The following is a 23,207-nucleotide window of genomic DNA, read 5'->3' on the forward strand; positions in this document are numbered from 1 at the left end:
ATTAAGGTGGAAGTCCACAAGATGCTGGAATTGGGAGTAATTGAGCGCTCTGACAGCCCCTGGGCTAGCCCAGTGGTCTTAGTCCCCAAACCTCACACCAAAGATGGAAAGAAAGAGATGAGGTTTTGTGTGGACTACAGAGGGCTCAATTCTGTCACCAAGACAGATGCTCATCCAATTCCTAGAGCTGATGAGCTCATAGATAAATTAGGTGCTGCCAAATTCTTAAGTACCTTTGACTTGACAGCAGGGTACTGGCAAATAAAAATGGCACCTGGAGCAAAAGAGAAAACAGCATTCTCCACACCTGATGGGCATTATCAGTTTACTGTTATGCCCTTTGGTTTAAAGAATGCCCCTGCCACCTTCCAAAGGTTGGTGAATCAAGTCCTTGCTGGCTTGGAGTCCTTTAGCACAGCTTATCTTGATGATATTGCTGTCTTTAGCTCCACCTGGCAGGATCACCTGGTCCACCTGAAGAAGGTTTTGAAGGCTCTGCAATCTGCAGGCCTCTCTATCAAGGCATCCAAATGCCAGATAGGGCAGGGAACTGTGGTTTACTTGGGACACCTTGTAGGTGGAGGCCAAGTTCAGCCACTCCAACCCAAGATCCAGACTATTCTGGACTGGGTAGCTCCAAAAACCCAGACTCAAGTCAGGGCATTCCTTGGCTTGACTGGGTATTACAGGAGGTTTGTGAAGGGATATGGATCCATTGTGACAGCCCTCACTGAACTCACCTCCAAGAAAATGCCCAAGAAAGTGAACTGGACTGTGGAATGCCAACAGGCCTTTGACACCCTGAAACAAGCAATGTGCTCAGCACCAGTTCTAAAAGCTCCAGATTATTCTAAGCAGTTCATTGTGCAGACAGATGCCTCTGAACATGGGATAGGGGCAGTTTTGTCCCAAACAAATGATGATGGCCTTGACCAGCCTGTTGCTTTCATTAGCAGGAGGTTACTCCCCAGGGAGCAGCGTTGGAGTGCCATTGAGAGGGAGGCCTTTGCTGTGGTTTGGTCCCTGAAGAAGCTGAGACCATACCTCTTTGGGACTCACTTCCTACTTCAAACTGACCACAGACCTCTCAAATGGCTGATGCAAATGAAAGGTGAAAATCCTAAACTGTTGAGGTGGTCCATCTCCCTACAGGGAATGGACTTTATAGTGGAACACAGACCTGGGACTGCCCATGCCAATGCAGATGGCCTTTCCAGGTTCTTCCACTTAGAAAATGAAGACTCTCTTGGGAAAGGTTAGTCTCATCCTCTTTCGTTTGGGGGGGGGTTGTGTAAGGAAATGCCTCCTTGGCATGGTTGCCCCCTGACTTTTTGCCTTTGCTGATGCTATGTTTACAATTGAAAGAGTGCTGAGGCCTGCTAACCAGGCCCCAGCACCAGTGTTCTTTCCCCAACCTGTACTTTTGTATCCACAATTGGCAGACCCTGGCATCCAGATAAGTCCCTTGTAACTGGTACTTCTAGTACCAAGGGCCCTGATGCCAAGGAAGGTCTCTAAGGGCTGCAGCATGTCTTATGCCACCCTGGAGACCTCTCACTCAGCACAGACACACTGCTTGCCAGCTTGTGTGTGCTAGTGAGGACAAAACGAGTAAGTCGACATGGCACTCCCCTCAGGGTGCCATGCCAGCCTCTCACTGCCTATGCAGTATAGGTAAGACACCCCTCTAGCAGGCCTTACAGCCCTAAGGCAGGGTGCACTATACCATAGGTGAGGGTACCAGTGCATGAGCAGGGTACCCCTACAGTGTCTAAACAAAACCTTAGGCATTGTATGTGCAGGGTAGCCATAAGAGTATATGGTCTGGGAGTCTGTCAAACACGAACTCCACAGCACCATAATGGCTACACTGAAAACTGGGAAGTTTGGTATCAAACTTCTCAGCACAATAAATGCACACTGATGCCAGTGTACATTTTATTGCAAAATACACCCCAGAGGGCACCTTAGAGGTGCCCCCTGAAACTTAACCGACTGTCTGTGTAGGCTGACTAGTTCCAGCAGCCTGCAACACCAGAGACATGTTGCTGGCCCCATGGGGAGAGTGCCTTTGTCACTCTGAGGCCAGTAACAAAGCCTGCACTGGGTGGAGATGCTAACACCTCCCCCAGGCAGGAGCTGTGACACCTGGCGGTGAGCCTCAAAGGCTCACCCCTTTGTCACAGCCCAGCAGGGCACTCCAGCTTAGTGGAGTTGCCCGCCCCCTCCGGCCACGGCCCCCACTTTTGGCGGCAAGGCTGGAGGGAACAAAGAAAGCAACAAGGAGGAGTCACTGGCCAGTCAGGACAGCCCCTAAGGTGTCCTGAGCTGAGGTGACTCTGACTTTTAGAAATCCTCCATCTTGCAGATGGAGGATTCCCCCAATAGGGTTAGGATTGTGACCCCCTCCCCTTGGGAGGAGGCACAAAGAGGGTGTACCCACCCTCAGGGCTAGTAGCCATTGGCTACTAACCCCCCAGACCTAAACACGCCCTTAAATTTAGTATTTAAGGGCTACCCTGAACCCTAGAAAACTAGATTCCTGCAACAACAAGAAGGACTGCCTAGCTGAAAACCCCTGCAGAGGAAGACCAGAAGACAACAACTGCCTTGGCTCCAGAAACTCACCGGCCTGTCTCCTGCCTTCCAAAGAACTCTGCTCCAGCGACGCCTTCCAAAGGGACCAGCGACCTCTGAATCCTCTGAGGACTGCCCTGCTTCGACGACGACAAGAAACTCCAGAGGACAGCGGACCTGCTCCAAAAAGACTGCAACTTTGTTTCCAGAAGCAGCTTTAAAGAACCCTGCAACTCCCCGCAAGAAGCGTGAGACTTGCAACACTGCACCCGGCGACCCCGACTCGGCTGGTGGAGAACCAACACCTCAGGGAGGACCCCCGGACTACTCTACGACTGTGAGTACCAAAACCTGTCCCCCCTGAGCCCCCACAGCGCCGCCTGCAGAGGGAATCCCGAGGCTTCCCCTGACCGCGACTCTCTGAAACCTAAGTCCCGACGCCAGGAACAGACCCTGCACCCACAGCCCCCAGGACCTGAAGGACCGGACTTTCACTGGAGAAGTGACCCCCAGGAGTCCCTCTCCCTTGCCCAAGTGGAGGGTTCCCCGAGGAAGCCCCCCCTTGTCTGCCTGCAGCGCTGAAGAGATCCGTTGATCTCTCATAGACTAACATTGCAAACCCGACGCTTGTTTCTACACTGCACCCGGCCGCCCCCGCGCTGCTGAGGGTGAAATTTCTGTGTGGGCTTGTGTCCCCCCCGGTGCCCTACAAAACCCCCCTGGTCTGCCCTCCGAAGACGCGGGTACTTACCTGCAAGCAGACCGGAACCGGGGCACCCCCTTCTCTCCATTCTAGCCTATGCGTTTTGGGCACCACTTTGAACTCTGCACCTGACCGGCCCTGAGCTGCTGGTGTGGTGACTTTGGGGTTGCTCTGAACCCCCAACGGTGGGCTACCTTGGACCAAGAACTGAACCCTGTAAGTGTCTTACTTACCTGGTAAAACTAACAAAAACTTACCTCCCCCAGGAACTGTGAAAATTGCACTGTGTCCACTTTTGAAATAGCTATTTGTCAATAACTTGAAAAGTATACATGCAATTGAAATGATTCAAAGTTCCTAATGTACTTACCTGCAATACCTTTCAAACAAGATATTACATGTTAAATTTGAACCTGTGGTTCTTAAAATAAACTAAGAAAAGATATTTTTCTATACAAAACCTATTGGCTGGATTTGTCTCTGAGTGTGTGTACCTCATTTATTGTCTATGTGTATGTACAACAAATGCTTAACACTACTCCTTGGATAAGCCTACTGCTCGACCACACTACCACAAAATAGAGCATTAGTATTATCTCTTTTTACCACTATTTTACCTCTAAGGGGAACCCTTGGACTCTGTGCATGCTATTCCTTACTTTGAAATAGCACATACAGAGCCAACTTCCTACACCGCTGCTCTGCTAGAAGACTGAGGAACTACCACTCCAAGGGTTTGTTGGCTTACCCCGGTGCATTGCAAGGTCCCAGGGTCATCAAAGACCTCACTCCTTTCATTTAGTTTCATCCATCGAGAGCCGGACTGCAAAGCAAGCACTTCTTGGCTGGAGTGTGTTGGGCTACCAGGTGCTATCACCGAGTCCACGCCGAGGGTGCCCGTAACTCTGCAGCCCATCGGAGTCAGAGAAAATCTTCCTGAGTTGTCTTCTCTCCCCGCCGAGACAAGTGCGACGTAACCTCTTCATAACACCCTTCATTCGGAAAGTTGCCCTCTTGACCAGGAGCCGCCTCTGGGCAGCACTTCAGGAGAACCATGCTCCTCGCTACGGACTCTGGAGAGGAGCTCCGATCAACGTGAGTGCCTTCCTCTGACACCACCAGTATCCAAGAAGGTGCAGGGGACTCACGGCCTGATTACCCAAAAAAAAGAACTACCAATAACTTACTGTTGATCCCCAAGGCCTATGCGACAGCTCTCTCTTACGCGCTGAGACTTTTCAAAGTGCAGGCCTGCTGCTCTACAGGGAAGAGCATGACCAGAGGTATTACTGTAATTTACTTAAAAGAAACACATTCACATTGCAGAAATCAATGTATCATTCTAAACCACGTAACTTGCTAAAAGCACCGCTATGATGACTTTAAAAAGTGAATATCTCATGATCTGCTAGATTGGAATTTTCTCGTTTTGGTTTTATTATTACCAGATAAATAACCTCTATTTTCTTAAACCTTTGTGGTATTTAGATTGTGGTTGCTGTGTGTGGGTGTGTTGCACAAATACTTTACACATTGTCTTTTAAGTTAAACCTGCCTGCTCTGCGCCAAGCTACCAGAGGGTGAGCACAGGTTAATTTAGGTTGTGAAACTGAATTACCCTGACTTGGATTGTGGTTATAAATTGGGCCAGGGTGCATTCACCTGTTTACTAAAGACCTAATTTCTAACAATCACCAATTTCTCACAATTTTCAAGCTGGAAAGCAGATGGGGGTTGTGATCCAAAAATAACTTACTTGAATGATTCTTAGGGCCTAAAGAGGGTTAATTGATAAAACTCCAATATGGACCGAGGTCAGCCTTGTGCTTCATTGTTGTAACTTGAATCCAGAGGAACGTTGTTGTAACTTGAATCCAGAGGAATGTTGAATATGCAATGATGCTCCAAATATTGCTGTCACCATGTTCCATAGTTGTTTATTTTAGTATCCGTGGAGTCAGTTGGAGCTTCGGTGCCTGGCCTTAATAGTGTGATAGTGTTTTGCCAAATAAATTTCCTTTGTTTACTGAAAATCATTGTCCTTCAACATTTCAACATTCATTTCCACCTAAGAGAGTGGAAAGTAATGTCCTAGGTTTGCCATTCCTAATGGCAAAGGTTCCTGCATGTCTGCCAGACCTCACGAAAGATAGTGTGTAGGGAGGGAAACGGAGGAGGGCGAGAGGGCAGAGTTGGGGACTAAGGAAATCACTTTCAGCCTAATCCTGTGGTTGGCCAGTAAGCTGGTCCCTGGGGACACTGCTTTGGTCTCCAACACCAATAGATTCAGGGAGATCAACACTCATCACCAGTTGTGTTATCGATTTAAAGAAAAGAAAACAATATGGTGTGCCAGAAGGACATTCCAAAATGTATGAAGCAAATGTGTTAATCTTTGAGAAGTTACAAATTGAACAAGGTGAATTATTGAGTGACTGTTCATTCCTAATGCACTGTAACCAGTTGATCTATGAACGATTCTCCTGACTTTTCACCTCTTCCATTTGGCAACAGGCTTTTCCTCTTCCTCTCCTTTTCTGGTGTAGGCCTTTCCTCCCAGTTCATTATACTCAAAGGTGTGACCTTTAAGGGTTTAAAAAATATTCAGAAACTATTTTATGGGTGCAACACTGGGTGAAACTGTGAATAAGACTTCATAATAATACATTATTTTTAAAGGTTCATGTATGTTTCTTCTCCAGGTATACATGGTTTATATTTTATAGCCTAAAAACTGGCAAGGAGAAACGCACAGATCTGATTGGTAGATGACAACACTGGATGGCAATTTAGGCCTCCATTTCACATCTACCTGCAGAAAGCACGCACACATTGGTACTATTCAAAATAGTTGTATGAACGTACAGTTATCTATAACTGTACTAGGATTTTTCCCCTCAACCCTATACATTAATTAATGAATGACCCAAACATTGTCTTTGAGCTAGTACACCTGTATGTCAGATGAAGTGGAATTGTTACTGACTTGGCTATCTTTCTCCCATGCTAAAATAAACAAATGTTGTATGAGAATACCTATCCTTAAAACCAATTTGCTACACTTAAGGTCAACAGCAAATGACTGAAAGAAGCTCTTTAGTTGCTCTTTCTCTTCCAATCCAGCCCACATGTGACAACACAACCCACTGTTTGAGATATTTCATAATTGTAGATGTCCTTACCTTTGAGTTAGCTGTATCAAATACTGTTTCCACAAGTAAGATGTCAGCTCCACCATCTAAGAGTCCTCTAGCTTGTTCTGCATATGCTTCAACTAGCTCATCAAAGGCTATTTAAACACAGAAAAGAGACTACACATCAACAATTATAAGCACAGTGGCCTGCCTATATTTATGCATTCATGAAAATCACAGATTTTAAATTTGTCTTCAGTGTATATGTTAAACAAATAATTGGTCAGATTTCTATTTATCTACACACATTGTACTAAAGTACAGTTACTGACATGGAGTCTTTTTTCTACACAGTAACGATTAAAGTAGCCCCACACAGTAGTGATTAAAATAGCCCCGCTACCAGTTTTCAGCATGAAATCCCCAGACCATTCCGCTCACTAACTTCACCCCATTGGTCTCTTACGCTGGAAATGTCAATGCACTTCAACTGTGTTTGCGTAGGGAAGACATCCTTCCCACAGCGCCTCCACAACATCCGTGTCCTTTAACATTCTATTTAATTTATCCTCACCAGGTATCACTCCAACATAACCTTACAAACAAGTTCTCTACGATGAATGGCTCAGCAATTTAATGGGGCCCAGGGGAAATATATATCTAACGTCAGAGTAATTTTGGGAATTTTGTGTTATGCGTAATTCTCAAATGTACACCATGTGATTACTTGCGTTAGCAGGAAATATTTACAGCAAACACGCCGAAATAACACAAATGGCCAGAATGCAAGTGACTGCTTCTCATGCCACTTGTGTTTTTCGCCCTATTGTTTTACAGCAAAATGCGTACTTGCGTCAAAAACTGATACAAGGATGCATTTCAAGCTAAGATATAATGCTAAATAAATGAAGAGCTGCGTTTCACATAATTAAGCATACTGTTCCCCTACATTTTGCATAATTACGAATAAGCAAAGTATGTGAATTTCGCACACCCCTAGTCCTTTCCAATATTTTATCAGAGCTTCTGTTGAAAGGTGACTGTATCACCCCAGATCTTCCCCTATCTTAACATATTCCCATCTGGCCGCCAATCCATGTGTAATCAAAATGTCATTCAGTGCAGAGATCAAACCGGTTCGAACGGAAGATGTAATAAAGAAGGACTTGAAGGATGTTTTTCCTTTGTGGCTGCAACTCTTCAACCCCTGAGTGGAACTAGGACTCATGCATTCTGTAAAAGATGTTATCACTGTCACATTAAACATACTGGTCACTTGGCTTTAGTAGAGATTGGCTAATCTGTCCTCTTTTGGCAGCCACAAGACTTCCTACAGGGTTTTCCCTGTAGCGCATGATCCATAAAAGTCCACTTTTTATCACAATCTCTGCACCCACTCGCCAAGGACTTCTATTCCAGAAAATCCTAGACCCCCTTTAGCCCTATGAGCTTGAAGTTGACTCCAATAATCCTGGAGGTTTACCATGCGAGACATACATAAGTAATTACCTTGAAACACATTCAGGACACTCCTATTAACTGTAATTGATAGTGCTATGTAAACATAAAGCTGAAAAGCATGCATTAACACTAAGGTGCAGTCCCACCAGGATACATACACCGTCTGTCATCACCCCAAGTCTGTCCTTACCTCCTTCAAGTACTTGATACATTTCTCCTTCAATCTGAAGCAAATCCCACATATCATCACAAGCTCCTTGGGACCCAAGCTGAGAGGTAACAATGCCATCTTGTCATTGTTAACCCTAAAGCCTGATACTCAATGTATTCCCCATAAATTCCACCAACTCAGAGAGAGACCTTACTCCTAAGGGACAGAATCACATTGTCTGCAAAGACCGAGATTTTGTTGACACCCTTAATCCTTACATTGTCTTGATCACTAGGAGCCAGAGGTTCCACTGCCACTGCACAGAATATCTGGGAAAGCAGAAAGCATTTTCTTGTTTCTCTACCCAGGCACAGCCCTTCAAAATAAACAGTGACTAACAACTTTGCTTATGAAGCTGCAGGGCCTGCCTCAAACATATCTACAAACGATTCACCCAGACCAGATTCTTAAGCATACACGGCAAGAAGGAACATCCCATCAGGAGCAGTTTATCTACCATTAGACAGTCAATCCCTGCTCAACTTTTGTGTACAATGAGTGGTGCGGCTCCAGTTTCCAACCATAGCAGACGTTCCCTTGGCCCAGTTTGTCAGAGACTTTCTGTTAGAGCTAAAATGCATGTTCTCACTCCTTAAAACATGGTAACATAGGCTTATTCCCAACTGGTATATTTAATTTACTTCTAAGTCCCGAATAAAGTGGTACTACATGTGTACAGGGTCTGTAAATCAAATGCTACTAATGGACCTGCAGCACTGAATGTGCCACCGACTTTAAGCATGTCTCAGGCCTGCCACTGCAGCCTGTGTGTGCAGTTGTAAACTGCTATTTCGATATGGCAAAACAAACCTTTTGCCAGGCCCAAACCTTTCATATTAGGATAACATTGGAGTTTCCATACTATATTTAATAAGTAACTTATATTAACTTCTAAATGGGAACAGGTAACCAGTTCATGTATGGTGTATTTTGAAATGTAATGTGGGTCTGAGGGTGCTCTGCCAGGCCATCAGTGGACCCCACAGAACCAGCACATCTCCTCTGCTGTGCAGTGCAGCCCCGAGCAGAAGTTACACGTCGCCTCAGCTGTAAGGGTTCTCTCAGGGCAAGGATTCCACATCGACTATGTAGCATGCATTGGAACCGCCACCTGTGCAAAGATTTCCAGACGCAGGTCCTCGCATCACAAATCCCTCATGAACAGCACCCTTGATGATGACGAAGGTTTTCAGCATCGGCCCCTGACAGCTCCTCAGAAACAATGCATCACATTGACTGCATGACACATACTCAACTCCGGACTTGGCATCGCAAGCCGTCATTGACGGGATTCTCAATGACCATGCAGGCCCTTGCATTGCAGCTTTGCAGCTCCTCAGAACCGACGCATCGCCTCAGCTGCATGACACATCCTTGGCATGGAACCTTGCATCGCTCTGCACCTAGGATTTAAGCTACTTTTGTTCAGCTGGCTTAACTGGGTCCCTGTAGCCAGCCTGTGCTCTACTGCAGTTGGCCTGAACCTGTGAACTTGTCCTAGTCCAGCGTGGCCAGATGTCCACAGTTGGTGCTTTGTGCTTTTTGCCGTTATTTTCACTGAAATCTTTAAAACTGCATATCTCCAATTCTACTGATTGGACCTTTGTTGTTTTGGTCTTGGTTTATTTATTGAAGATTAATATATTTTTCTACATCTGTTGTGGGATCCTTTTCTGGTGTGTTTTCACTGTGTTACTGTCTGAAGTGCTGCATGAATACTTTACACATTGCCTTTAAGTTAAGACTTACACACTGTGCCAAGCTACCAGGGAGTTCAGCACAGGTTAATTTGGAGCTTGCTTGTGACTTCACCCTGACAAGGATTGTGGTTTCAGCTTGAGTAGGGTATCCCCCCCTCAAACAGCAACCTAATTTCCTACAACCTGGCTGTGATGAGTTGACCATGTTCCCTGTTGGACAGCCTTGTGCACTCAAATTGTAATTTCTTGTTTTCCAAGCATGTAGGGGCCACTGAGCAAGCAGTGCTAACTTTCTATAGTAGTTTGCTACCCTCCTTGTGCTCTGCCATGGTTTTCTCATTATTTCAAGGTTTGTTTTGCAATTCCTGGTTGTCTCTCTGCCATTTGGAAGGGTCCACGTCAGTGGTTCCCAACATTTTGACTTCTATGGACCCCCACTTTATCATTACTGGAGCCCGGGGACCCCCACTGAATCTTTATTGGAATCTGGGGACCCCCCACTGAGTCATTACTGAAAGCTGGGGAATTAATCTGCTAATATTATTTAATTTTCTAAGCAGTCGAGGACCCCCTGAGGTGGCTTCAGGGACCCCCAAGGGTCCCCGGACCACAGGTTGGAAACCACTGGTCTACTTGACAAGCCTAATGTAATAGCGAGCCCGCTCTGCATCCCCTCCTCCACCTCAAAGCCCAGTAGTTATCAGTGAGGGATTTTATCGCCTACAGACAATATTGGCATCTGAAGATGAAGCAGAATAGATAACCCTATCTATATTTTATCTCTTGTTTCTTTAGAAGTCACTGGGAGGAAGTTTCTACATGTCTGCAATGTTAAGAGGTATTGCTCTTCAAAAATTCCCCTGAAAATGCCATTATATAAAAATGCTTTAGAAGAAGGTATACATTTAATATTTTGTTTCTTGTCCACAAAGTGGTGAATGCATGACAGGCTAGCAGAAGGGACTGCTGTCTTAAATGGTTTCAACATACCTCTGTGTGCCCTGTTAAAGGTGCATGGGCTCACCAATCAGACGTTTCAGGATGGCTTCTAGTATTTTTTGTATGAAAAGCTGAATGACCTTGCCTTCCTCTTGGGCGAACCCTTGATTTGTATATTATTTCAGATTGATATTTTATTCCAGTATCAGCTTGTTTCTAAATGTTCTTGCTTTTCTTGGAACAACATAGTTTATTCTTTCTGGAGTAGACATTGGTCCTTATATTTCTCCTGATTAAGGGCTTTCCCATCCAGCATTTTTTCTATGGAGTGCATTTTATACCCCAGCTGAGATATAAACCTGTCCACTCCTTTAAAGTTTTGTCTCAGCTTCTCTCTGATCACACCTATTTTTGACCTAATGGCCAGGAAAAAAGCTTTCATAAAGCTTCTGATAATCGTTTCATCGATCGTCAACCATTGCAGGCACTTCTTGGAGAGTTTTTTTTTTCACCCTACTGCTCTCTGTGCCTCCCAGTCTCGCTTTGGCTTGTTCCCCTCTAGGATTGTTTTTTTATAATTGAGTCCTTCTTTCCTCCTCATGTGTCAACCAATGCATCGCAGTATGCACTTAACATCAATACCCTGGTAGATGCTAATGTGCCTCTACCTCAGCCACACCTGGCAGGGTACCACTCTCTAAGGGATGTCCAATAGACAACCCCACCAAATCACCTCCATCAGATATGGTTCTGTCTGTCCTCCCAGCTAATGGCTGGCCACTTAAAGCAAGAGGGAAGCTCCATTCCCCTATTTTGTTGCAACGTATCTGGTAGGTCTGTTGTGTCCAGTTCAAGACCCCCAATTTACCTCCCTCAGCCTTACTAGTTCCTCTGCAGGTGTATTCCAAGTGTTTTTGTGTTTGTCTGCTCGCCACTTTTGGAGGGGGGTCATCTTGTAAATTCAAACAATCTGTTAATCCCTCAGCTCCTCTTTGTGCTCAGTAACATGGTTAAGTCTCCCTGAGTGGTTTCTGTTCTGGGGCCTAAGAAAGTGCCCCAGCACCTCTGGGGCTTTCAAACTGAGCAACAACAACAGTACTCTGTCCCAGCAAGCACCCCTGATATTTCAGTTAGTTTGACACTACTTGGCCATTCAACTCACCTTCACACCAAGAAGGCTGCTGGTGACTCTCAGGCCTCTTCATTGCCAAGCCACTACCTTCTTGCTTTCCCACAATTGGCATGTTCAATGCACGGTCACCTAGGCAGAGTTCTAAACCATTGGACCATGCCACAAAAGGCACCCACCCAAAGCAGACTCCACTCACTGCACCAAGCGAAACTGGGAAGCCTCCACTTCATGTGTCATGGCCACATCACCATTCCTTCACCATGGTTTTTTCTTCAGACTGCTCCTGCAGCGGGTCAAAGTTGTGCAGCTCAGCAGATCCTGGTTTATTGGATTTCTCCATTTACCTGCTGGTTTGCCCTCTCCAGATTACTGCCACATCTCTGCATTAAGATATGAACATGGGGCTAGGCACCTGCCTTCCTTCCCCGTGTGGCTGATTTGGAGCACAAATTGGTGTCTGCTGCCATATTGCACTAGGCTCCGACCTCCCAGCAAAATATTTAGATGTTCGCTAAGCCCAACCATAGGGCAAAAGATTCTCTGGGTGTCTTCAGTGGTCAAATACCCCTCTCTTGCCCGACCAGTCATTTCTCAAGCCAAACTCTGACCAAACATCTTCACCTCTATGCTCATGCTAAAGAGGCAGTGATATGTCTACCTCTCAGCACTAGACTTCATGGAGTCAGCCCAGTGTCCCAGGTTTTATCATCCACCAAATACGTCTTCGTGCCATCCATAATATCCACTCTGTTGGCTGCCTCTTTCAGAAGACATTTACTGAGCCTCTATTTCCTATCTGTGGGTGCTGATGCCTTAAAGTCCAAAGACTCAATTATAATGGCATAGTCTGATGATTGAATTGGGACAGTCTTTGCCCACCAAGCCTTAGTTGGGATAGTATATGTAATGAAGTTCTCATTCATGCAATACCCTCCACAGATCTACCAATCACAGACTTGATCCCAAGAGTTAAAAATGAGAATTCAACAAAGCGTTGAGGTTGCAAGTTAATTTGATTAAATTCATTAAGAGCATGAATGATAAAACCAAATAAATGATGTGGAATCCCTTACAATTTTGTTAATGAGCAGCTATCCAATGAAACAACATGCATAGCTTACCAGGGTTTATGCAGGCATTGTAGCAAATCCCTTCAGTCACCTGTGCAGTACTGCTTACCTCTACTCTGTAATTACTTCTCCTAAGGACAGGGGCTTGTTCGTCCAATTTATACAACTTTATCTGTGTACAGTGGGTTACCCTGTCACCAGTCTGGTTCACTTTTAGCCCAGGTCTGGTGTTGCACTTACTGACCAGTTGGCTTGTATTTGTGAAATGTATTTCTTTTTTGTTAAAAGTGCACTGTAACCGTCTGCTGTGTTTACAGAGTGGCAGTATATTAAGTCTTGTCAATTGTGGACCTTCAAAAGTGAATCTGGAGAAATGGTTTAAAAATCCATCCCCCTCCCTCACAATACCCCATCCAAATCTCTGTCCTGAGCTTCACACAGCTGGCACACCAAGCCTACTGGAAGTGCAGTGTGTTATCTAGACGTAGGCATCATATATGCAGCTAATCTCATATTTGGAAGGTATAATGACGTTTTGATATCGTATGGTTTTTCTGAGAGGCTGATGTTTTGTATTTTACTTCAGTCACTGGCCAACTCTCGATGCTAGGCATCTCATGAAAATCTAATTATAATATGTGTAAGGAAATGCCTCCTTGGCATGGTTACCCCCTGACTTTTTGCCTTTGCTGATGCTATGTTTTGAATTGAAAGTGTGCTGAGGCCTGCTAACCAGGCCCCAGCACCAGTGTTCTTTCCCTAACCTGTACTTTTGATTCCACAATTGGCACACCCTGGCATCCAGATAAGTCCCTTGTAACTGGTACCCCTGGTACCAAGGGCCCTGATGCCAGGGAAGGTCTCTAAGGGCTGCAGCATATCTTATGCCACCCTGGGGACCCCTCACTCAGCACAGACACACTGCTTGTCAGCTTGTGTGTGCTGGTGAGAACAAAAACGAGTAAGTCGACATGGCACTCCCCTCAGGGTGCCATGCCAACCTCACACTGCCTATGCAGTATAGATAAGTCACCCCTCTAGTAGGCCTTACAGCCCTAAGGCAGGGTGCACTATACCATAGGTGAGGGCACCAGTACATGAGTACTGTGCCCCTACAGTGTCTAAGCCAAACCTTAGACATTGTAAGTGCAGGGTAGCCATAAGAGTATATGGTCTGGGAGTCTGTCAAACACGGACTCCACAGCACCATAATGGCTACACTGAAAACTGGGAAGTTTGGTATCAAACTTCTCAGCACAATAAATGCACACTGATGCCAGTGTACATTTTATTGTGGAATACACCCCAGAGGGCACCTTAGAGGTGCCCCCTGAAACCTTAACCGACCATCTGTGTAGGCTGACTAGTTCCAGCAGCCTGTCACAACCGAGACATGTTGCTGGCCCCATGGGGAGAGTGCCTTTGTCACTCTGAGGCCAGTAACAAAGCCTGCACTGGGTGGAGATGCTAACACCTCCCCCAGGCAGGAGCTGTCACACCCGGCGGTGAGCCTCAAAGGCTCACCCCTTTGTGCCAGCACCGCAGGACACTCCAGCTAGTGGAGATGCCCGCCCCCTCCGGCCACGGCCCCCACTTTTGGCGGCAAGGCCGGAGGAAATAATGAGAATAACAAGGAGGAGTCACTGGCCAGTCAGGACAGCCCCTAAGGTGTCCTGAGCTGAGGTGACTCTAACTTTTAGAAATCCTCCATCTTGCAGATGGAGGATTCCCCAATAGGATTAGGGATGTGAACCCCTCCCCTTGGGAGGAGGCACAAAGAGGGTGTACCCACCCTCAGGGCTAGTAGCCATTGGCTACTAACCCCCCAGACCTAAACACGCCCTTAAATTTAGTATTTAAGGGCTTCCCTGAACCTAAGAATTTAGATTCCTGAAACTACAAGAAGAAGAAGACTGCTGAGCTGAAAAACCCCTGCAGAGGAAGAACAGAAGACACCAACTGCTTTGGCCCCAGTCCTACCGGCCTGTCTCCTGCCTTCCAAAGAACCCTGCTCCAGCGACGCTTTCCAAGGGACCAGCGACCTCTGAATCCTCTGAGGACTGCCTGACTTCAAGAAAGACAAGAAACTCCTGAGGACAGCGGCACTGCTCCAAAAGAACTGCAACTTTGTTTCAAGGAGCAGACTTAAAGACCCCTGCAACTCCCCGCAAGAAGCGTGAGACTTGCAACACTGCACCCGGCGACCCCGACTCGACTGGTGGAGAACCAACACCTCAGGGAGGACCCTCCGGCGACTCCGAGACCGTGAGTAACCAAAGTTGTCCCCCCTGACCCCCACAGCGACGCCTGCAGAGGGAATCCCGAGGCTCCCCCTGACCGCGACTGCCTGAACTCCATTTCCCGACGGCTGGAAAAGACCCTGCACCCGCAGCCCCCAGCACATAAAGGAACGGAACTCCTGTGCAGGAGTGACCCCCAGGAGGCCCTCTCCCTTGCCCAGGTGGTGGCTACCCCGAGGAGCCCCCCCCTTGCCTGCCTGCGACGCTGAAGAGATCCCTTGATCTCTCATTGAACATCATTGTAAACCCGACGCGTGTTTGCACACTGCACCCGGCCGCCCCCGCGCTGCTGAGGGTGTACTTTTTGTGCTGACTTGTGTCCGCCCCGGTGCCCTACAAAACCCCCCTGGTCTGCCCCCCGAAGACGCGGGTACTTACCTGCTGGCAGACCGGAACCGGGGCACCCCCTTCTCTCCATTGAAGCCTATGCGTTTTGGGCACCTCTTTGACCTCTGCACCTGACCGGCTCTGAGCTGCTGGTGTGGTAACTTTGGGGTTGCTCTGAACCCCCAACGGTGGGCTACCTTGGACCCAAACCTGAGACTTGTAAGTGATTTACTTACCTGACAAAACTAACAAAAACTTACCTCCCCCAGGAACTGTGAAAATTGCACTGTGTCCACTTTTAAAACAGCTTATTTTGTTTTATGTAAAAAGTATACATGCTAATGTAATGATTCAAAGTTCCTAAAGTACTTACCTGCAATACCTTTCAAATGAGATATTACAAGTAGAATTTGAACCTGTGGTTCTTAAAATAAACTAAGAAAAGATATTTTTCTATAACAAAACCTATTGGCTGGATTTGTCTCCGAGTGTGTGTTCCTCATTTATTGCCTGTGTGTATGTACAACAAATGCTTAACACTACTCCTTTGATAAGCCTACTGCTCGACCACACTACCACAAAATAGAGCATTAGTATTATGTCTTTTTGCCACTATCTTACCTCTAAGGGGAACCCTTGGACTCTGTGAATGCTATTCCTTACTTTGAAATAGCACATACAGAGCCAACTTCCTACAATATGCATATACCCGCTGGCAATTTGCCTGGATGAACAAAGCAGGTGCTAAATTTTCCTTGTGGGAGAATACTCACTCTCACTGGTTTCTGTTCTGCACAAAAGACACTGAATGTTTGAGGGAGGCTCATGCATGCTGTTTGAAGAGTACCTATGAAGTGGGAGGGAAGACAAAGAAGGAAGTGCACCTTATCAAAATGCAGAGACATGTTCAATTTTGAAATTGAGGAGTAAAAGTCCACAGGACTTGAACAGACCCAATGCAAATCTTTCAAGGTTTGACAAGATGAGGATTGCTATAATTATGGCCTGAATACTGTGCCCATAGGAGTGCAGTGTTACCCGATATAATGCTGAACGTCAACCAAATATGTACAAGCACTAGAGAAATGACATTCCCGGCTCTCCTGAAATACAGAGGAAACAAGCTGTACTCCCTTAACATTTGACCTTGATTAGGCAGATGTGTGTCACCGGAGATGTACTAGTCATGGTTATTTCTCAGAACCCAGTGGAATCCTTTGTACGCTGCTGTAGACAGCTTGACTGCTATACAAAACCCAAATACCTAGGGTCTTCATGTTTGCCTTAGACTTTTGTGTTCTGTAAAAAGAGAGGCTTCAGCTGCATGCAGTAACTCAGTAGAGCTAAGAGGTGAGTGCCTTCAACAATGATCATAGGCATGTGGTTTTATTCATACTCTGTGGACGCTCAGACCTGAGGATATCTTCATCACCTGTTGGGTACAACTGTTATTTAGGTTCAAGTACTATACAGCGGTAAACGTAGAGCCATAAACTTGAGATCTATAGCCATTCCTGCCTTATAAAGTGATCAATCTACTAAAAGAAATATGGATGTACCCACTGAAACTGGAAATTGTGACAAACATATCACCCATTCCATGTTTTTTGTTTTTTTTAAACATATTCTATTGATATTTAGACGTACCTTTTGCGTGCACCACCCTTCCGTCATTATAATTTCGTATCAATTGTTTTTGCACTTACAGACAACATTATTCATACCGGTTGTATAGATACAGATATTGCACATGCAGCATAATGTTGTGTTCAACATTGTAGCCAACTTCTATGTATCTCAACTTCTATTTTCAATCTTGGAGCGCATTGTTATTGTCTGATCTTCACTCAAGGGTGGATTTCCCATGCAGGTAACTGGCCCCCCCTCCCTCTTGTGTGCCTAGCTGTTTGAGGGTACCTAAGTATTCCTGATGACTATTGCTGTGGTGGATGTCCCTCAGTCGGATTTCCTCTCTTCCCCTTTCCTCTCATACCACTGTATATTTGTCAGGTGCGGGGGATTAGTCTCCTGGACCCTGTGGTATGTGCTGCCTCACATTTCTTAAGGAGATGATGCCGCATCCCGGGTGTGTCCCTCAGTCGTTCCCAATCATATACCAGGGTTCCACAGGCTCGTGCTCTCTCCATCAACCCCGGACCTTGCCTGGCTTCCCTGTACATCACTGTTTCTTCTGCCCATGTCCATTTCAGTACTTCCCTTCTCCATGATCCCTTCCGGAGGCCCTCAGTCGCCTTCCAATTCATTGCTATTTCTCCTTGAGCAAGCAACAGGGCCAGATCCCTGAACTGGTCGGTCACTTTATGACGGGTCGTGTTTTTATATCCCTCCCCCCTGAGCAAACAGTGTCTGGGGGTCATTGGGAACCTTCCATTCGAATGCGTCCACTAAGGAGTTATTAACAGCACCCAAAACTGCCCTATATTCAGACAAATCCAAAACATGTGAAGGAATTCTGCCTCTACATCACCACATCTTGGCTCTACCACCCTGAAATGTCTCCTAAGTGTTCCTGGTGTCAAATATGCCCTGTGTAGGACATATATGTTTAAAAGCTTGAACTGAGAATTTCTTGAGGCTTTGGGAGTCTGGGTTAAGATTTCCTCCCAATCTTCATCTGTAATTGAGGTGCCTAGATCCATTCCCCACTTCTGTTTAAGAGTTATGAGTGGTTTGCATAGTGTTTCCTTATTTTCTTGTAAAGGCAGGTCACTGCTTTGTAGGTGCCCATGGCACTCGTCAGATAATGACACATCTCCGATAGGGGAGGTTCTGCTCGACCGACCTGCCCATGGACTACAATCGCCAGGCGACAGCTCTGTATAGAAGAAAGTGGCCTGGAGGGAGACTGTATCGACTACGGAAGTCTTCAAACGGTAAGAGGGAGTTAACTTCGTACAGGGTGCTCATGGATGTCGTCCTGGTTGTCTCCCATTTAGACAGTCTCCTCCAATCCCCTCCCCCCCATGTGGCAACGCCAGCAAACATTGTAACAGAATTTCTGGTGTGTAAGTTGTGACACTCTTCAAACGACGAAGATAGTGCAACCAGCATTTGTGCACTACCTTCAGTTCATCGGAGCTGGGAGCAATTGGCGGGCCTAAACGTAGGACCACCCTGGCCAACGATTGAAGTTCCAGGGTAAAAGGGGTGATCTCCCTGTCGGGCATTGTACAGCAAGCCATCCACCAGGCCAACCACTGTAGCTGCCCTTCTAAATAGTAGGACTCACAATCATGGATGGCCAGCCCGCCCTTTGCAAGCGGTCTCTATAGCATAGCGAGTATCAATCGCTGTCTGCCAGACCCCCACAAGAAGCCGACCAGCATCGAGTTTAGTTCCTTGAAAAGGCTCTCAGGATCCATAACGGAAGGGTGGAGAAGTATAGCAATCGGGGTAGGGCTATCATTTTCAGAAGCGCAACCCACCCTGTCACTACCCATTCCCATGTTTATAAGGCACTTAAGAATCTCTTTTTTTTTTTTTTTCTGTAGTTGTTACATTGTAAGGGGATGTTCCCAGTGTGTGGTACACACTGAAAATATTTTGTGACAATGCACCCATATTGCCTGTTATTCTGCACAGAAATGAACTAGTTGTTTCTAACAAATCAATTGCCAGCTAACAGTCCCTGGAAGGCTGGCTCTAAGTAGCTTGCAACCTTCAACTGCCTCTCAACCTGCCATCCTGTAAAGGCACCCCATTAAAAAAAAACTGCACCCAGCTCTATGAGGGTGGGCAAGCACACAATGCAGGTGAAGTTAGCCCAATTCACTGTAAAAAACTGTTGCGCTTAAGCTTCTTCATTCATGGATCCAGGGTGGCATTTAGCCTGTACTATGAATGAAGCAGCTGTTACAAACCTTCATCCTTGTAGAACTGCTCACTCAACACCTGCATGCAGCCCTTATGGGGAAAGGTTTTCTTTCTCTTTTCTAGCTCCTCTTTTACTCTTTTCTTTTGCTCTTATTCTCTTATCTTTCCTTCTTTTTTGCCTTCTTCCTCTTAAGTTTCTTCTTTTCTTATCGTCTTTCCCTTTTCGGTCTCGCTTTTTCTCCTCTTTCACCCTTCATCCTCTTTCCCCTTGCTCTCTATTTCTCTCTTCTCTCTTTCCTTACCACCCTTTATCACATTTCACTTGTTCTCCTTCTCTCGTCCTTCCCTTCTCTTCTTTTATCTTTTACCCATTCCTTCTCATTGTTGCCTCCTTAATTTTTTATTCATTCTCCTTTTCATACTTTCGTGTTCTCCCTTCTTTTCCTTCTCTTGTCTTTTCTTCTGTCCTCTTTCCCATTTCTCAGTTCCTTCTCTCCTTCCCTTCTTTTCTCTCTTTCTCCTCTCAATTGTCTCACTTCTTTATTCTACACTTTCCTTCTTTTTATGCTTTCCTTCTCTTCTTTTTCTTCTCTGCTTCTCTTTTTCTCAGGCTCACCTTTTTGCCTCCCATTTAATTCTCTCATTCTGTTATTTTTTTCTTTTTTCGCATTTCCTTCTTCCTCATGCCTTTCATCATTCTCTCATTTTCACATTTTCTTCCTATTTTTTTCAGCTTTTCATTCTTTGTTCCTTTCTTATTGCACTCACTTCCCACTTTCCATAGTCCCTTCCATCTCTTCATTTTTGTCATAAGTGCCTGTCATACATGAGCCTAGGGGGGCTGCAGGGAGATGTTCACTTGAAGGGTGAGCTGTGAAGTCTGTATCTATCCCACAGAATGGGTTGTTACTATTGGTCCTAGTTAAAAGTGCAAAGTATATGTGAAAAAATAACTTTTTGATTTTTTAGTTTGTGTGTATATCAATCAACAGACTTCAGGTAAATTATTCACCTAATGGGAGTTTTCGGGGATCTGGCTCCCAAAATGTCATTCCCATGTACTGCAAAAAGATCATCAGATCCATTGAGACACTTTCTTTTCATAGGTAATCCATAAACAAGAGTTAAAGGGCAAAATGGGACCCTGGGAACCACGAGGTAAATGTTTCCAGATACAGATCTTGCACAGTTACTGCTACTTGGTCACTGCGACAGAACTGGGGTTCTGGAGGGGCAACATTTTAGTTGTTTGGCCTTTATGTGTTCTTAGCTAATCCTTAAATAGCACAGTAGTTCATTATGGTTTTCACTAATCAGAAGTAGCTCTCAATGTAGGAAGAGTTGGAGGTCCCTGAAATAAACCAACATCTGGACTGGCAGTTATTCACAGTAAGAAAGACTGATAGAAATAGGTAAGAAACTGAACAAATGCAATATAGAAGGAACGGGAATCCAGAGTAACAAGTTACAAGAACTGTATTATTTGACTTCCGTTCCCAATCCCTCTCACTCATTGAGAAACAATTGCATAAATTGGGTCTCACGAGTTAAATAAACATGATCTCCAAAGTAAAATGTAATCTCCCAACACAACTTTTATTAATCTTTTCAAACAACATGCGGTTCTGTGCACCTGTTTACTAGATACTTAATTTGTGCTTACTGATATTCCTGTAGTCTGGTCGTTCCACAGAAGGAGAAACAGAGAGTGTCTTGTTGGTCGGGCCCATGGCACCAGCAACATATCTCTTGATACCTGACAAGGCAAAACATTGTCAAATTGTGTGCGCTGCAAAAATACACATCTCACAATTTTGAAATTTCGGTCTTGGATGTACCCAAAGTTTGGCGTTTAAGAAACTTAATGACCTAGTTTCAGAAATGCCATTTTTAGGTATTCTCAATATTCACAAAGGAAGACAAGGATCCCTGTACAGCCCACACAAGCCTGCACTGCGATTTGGATCCTACCTGAACTTCTCTGATGGGACAGCACTGTACATCACATTCAGTGATACCATTATACACGTGCAAATAACAAACAAAAAAATATATGGAGGACCTCAATGAAGATGAAGAGAAATGAGGCTACTCTAGGCTAGTTTTCTGGCCCTATCCGAAGGGGGGCATTGGGAAGGCATGCAGGAGGAGGGGGGGGGGGGAGAGAGTTTTCATTTTTTGTGCTGATGTGCAAATAGGGACCCTAAACGCGTCAGGTACACGATTCTTCTATAAAACTTAACATGGGTCTGAAATGATCACATTTGTGTTTTTGTACTATCGCTAAATGTGCCATGTGGTTACAAGGTGGAATACTCACGAACAGTGGCTGAAAATGTGAAATAAAGGCAATATTAACAATGCTTTTGGTCAGTAGCCTCTGTCTTTACTAATATTTAATCTATATACCCTACCATTTCACTGTTACTCCCCAATGTGTGATGAAACACCCTCAGCAGCATTCTACACTGTTCATATTTTTAGATTTGTAACTGCATAGATTTCTTGACACTAATGCTGGGACACTTGGTCTCCCAATTTATGGCCAGAATTTAACACATTTTGCTATGTGATCTCTCTTCACTCCACTGTTTGTTACCCTCTATTGGCACTCTTTGCCTACATGAAGTGCTTAAAATAAGTTTGTATTCGATTTTGCACTTGTTCCTTTCTGTGCTTTTTTCATCACATGCTATCAAATTGTAAATGAATATATTATTGTTTGTTATGATTTTGCATTAGAATTTCTTTAGGCCACGAGGCAGTGCCTCCAAATGCTTATAGACTATGATAGATACAAAAATAACCAAATATAATTATAATCTCTCTTTAATTTTTATCATTCATAAAGACCTTTATAAAAAATATTTTACAAAGAATGAAAACACAACTTCAGCAAAAGAGTGGCAGAAAGTAAAGAAAAAGACCCAAATACAGAAGATAAAGTGCTGAAATGTGATCAGAGAAGATTTTGAAATGAATACAAAGACAACCATTAAAGATCATACATAGAGGGGGAGTAGCACAGATAGGAAGGCTTAAAAGGAGAGATGAGCAAAAAGGTAGTCATGGAAGGATTAGAGTGATGATCAGGTTTTAGGTTGCCTGAAATGTGAAAGGGGAGCAATTTATTAAGTTGATGCCTTTAGATATATCAATGAGATTCAAGGTAACAAAAAAAGAATACAGTCAAAGTTGTGAACAAAGACAAACAGGATGTCAGACCAAGAAAGAAGAACACAGACAGGGAGGTGCAGGCACAAGTTAGAACCCCAGAAAAAAAGGACAAGTTTATTTTGGCTGGGATAAGATGAGGGGAGTGGAGAGACATCTAGAAGTAAAAACACAGAAAGTTGGAAACTGGGTTGTGAAGAAGAAGGTGAAGTATACTGGAGGGACTGAAGTCAACTATGCTTTTCCCCCATTTGAAGTGACTGGCAGGTGTGGAGCTTACACAATTGTTCTTTGACAGGAAACAAATAAAAGCCCAAGTATTTACCTAAAATGCCCGAGAAAGCCAAAACAACAGTCTGCCACCTTGCTGATTTGCTGGTCCATGATAATCTTATCTTCAAGCCGAAAGCCTAGGTCCCTAATTGCCTGGCTAGGACTAGGACCAGGCACCTGTTCGTTCAGCCAAAAATGAGGGCCTCAAACCTGGGTTTGATTGCCAATCAATGAAACTTCAGCCTTGTTCCCACTTAGTTTTAAGGAATTTTTCCTCATCCAGGTTACCACCTTGACAAGACAGGAATTTAGGTCAGATGGCCTGCGGCCGTCCTTTGAAGCTAAAGACACAATAATTTGTGTGCCATCAGC

General features: G+C 45.0%; 1 protein-coding gene across 1 annotated transcript in view; it reads right to left on the reverse strand.

Moving 5' to 3' along the window:
- Positions 1-23,207, reverse strand: part of MTR (5-methyltetrahydrofolate-homocysteine methyltransferase) — a 484,998-nt gene that overhangs the window by 426,202 nt on the left and 35,589 nt on the right. The window contains exons 5-6 of the mRNA XM_069234453.1: positions 21,052-21,144; positions 6,463-6,569 (exon numbers count right to left, since the gene is read on the reverse strand). Of these exons, the coding sequence (XP_069090554.1) occupies positions 6,463-6,569; positions 21,052-21,144 (200 nt within the window). The remainder of the gene's footprint in view (positions 1-6,462; positions 6,570-21,051; positions 21,145-23,207) is intronic.

This window comes from Pleurodeles waltl, chromosome 5, assembly GCF_031143425.1.
Source record: "Pleurodeles waltl isolate 20211129_DDA chromosome 5, aPleWal1.hap1.20221129, whole genome shotgun sequence".
Classification (NCBI taxonomy): Eukaryota; Metazoa; Chordata; class Amphibia; order Caudata; family Salamandridae; genus Pleurodeles; species Pleurodeles waltl.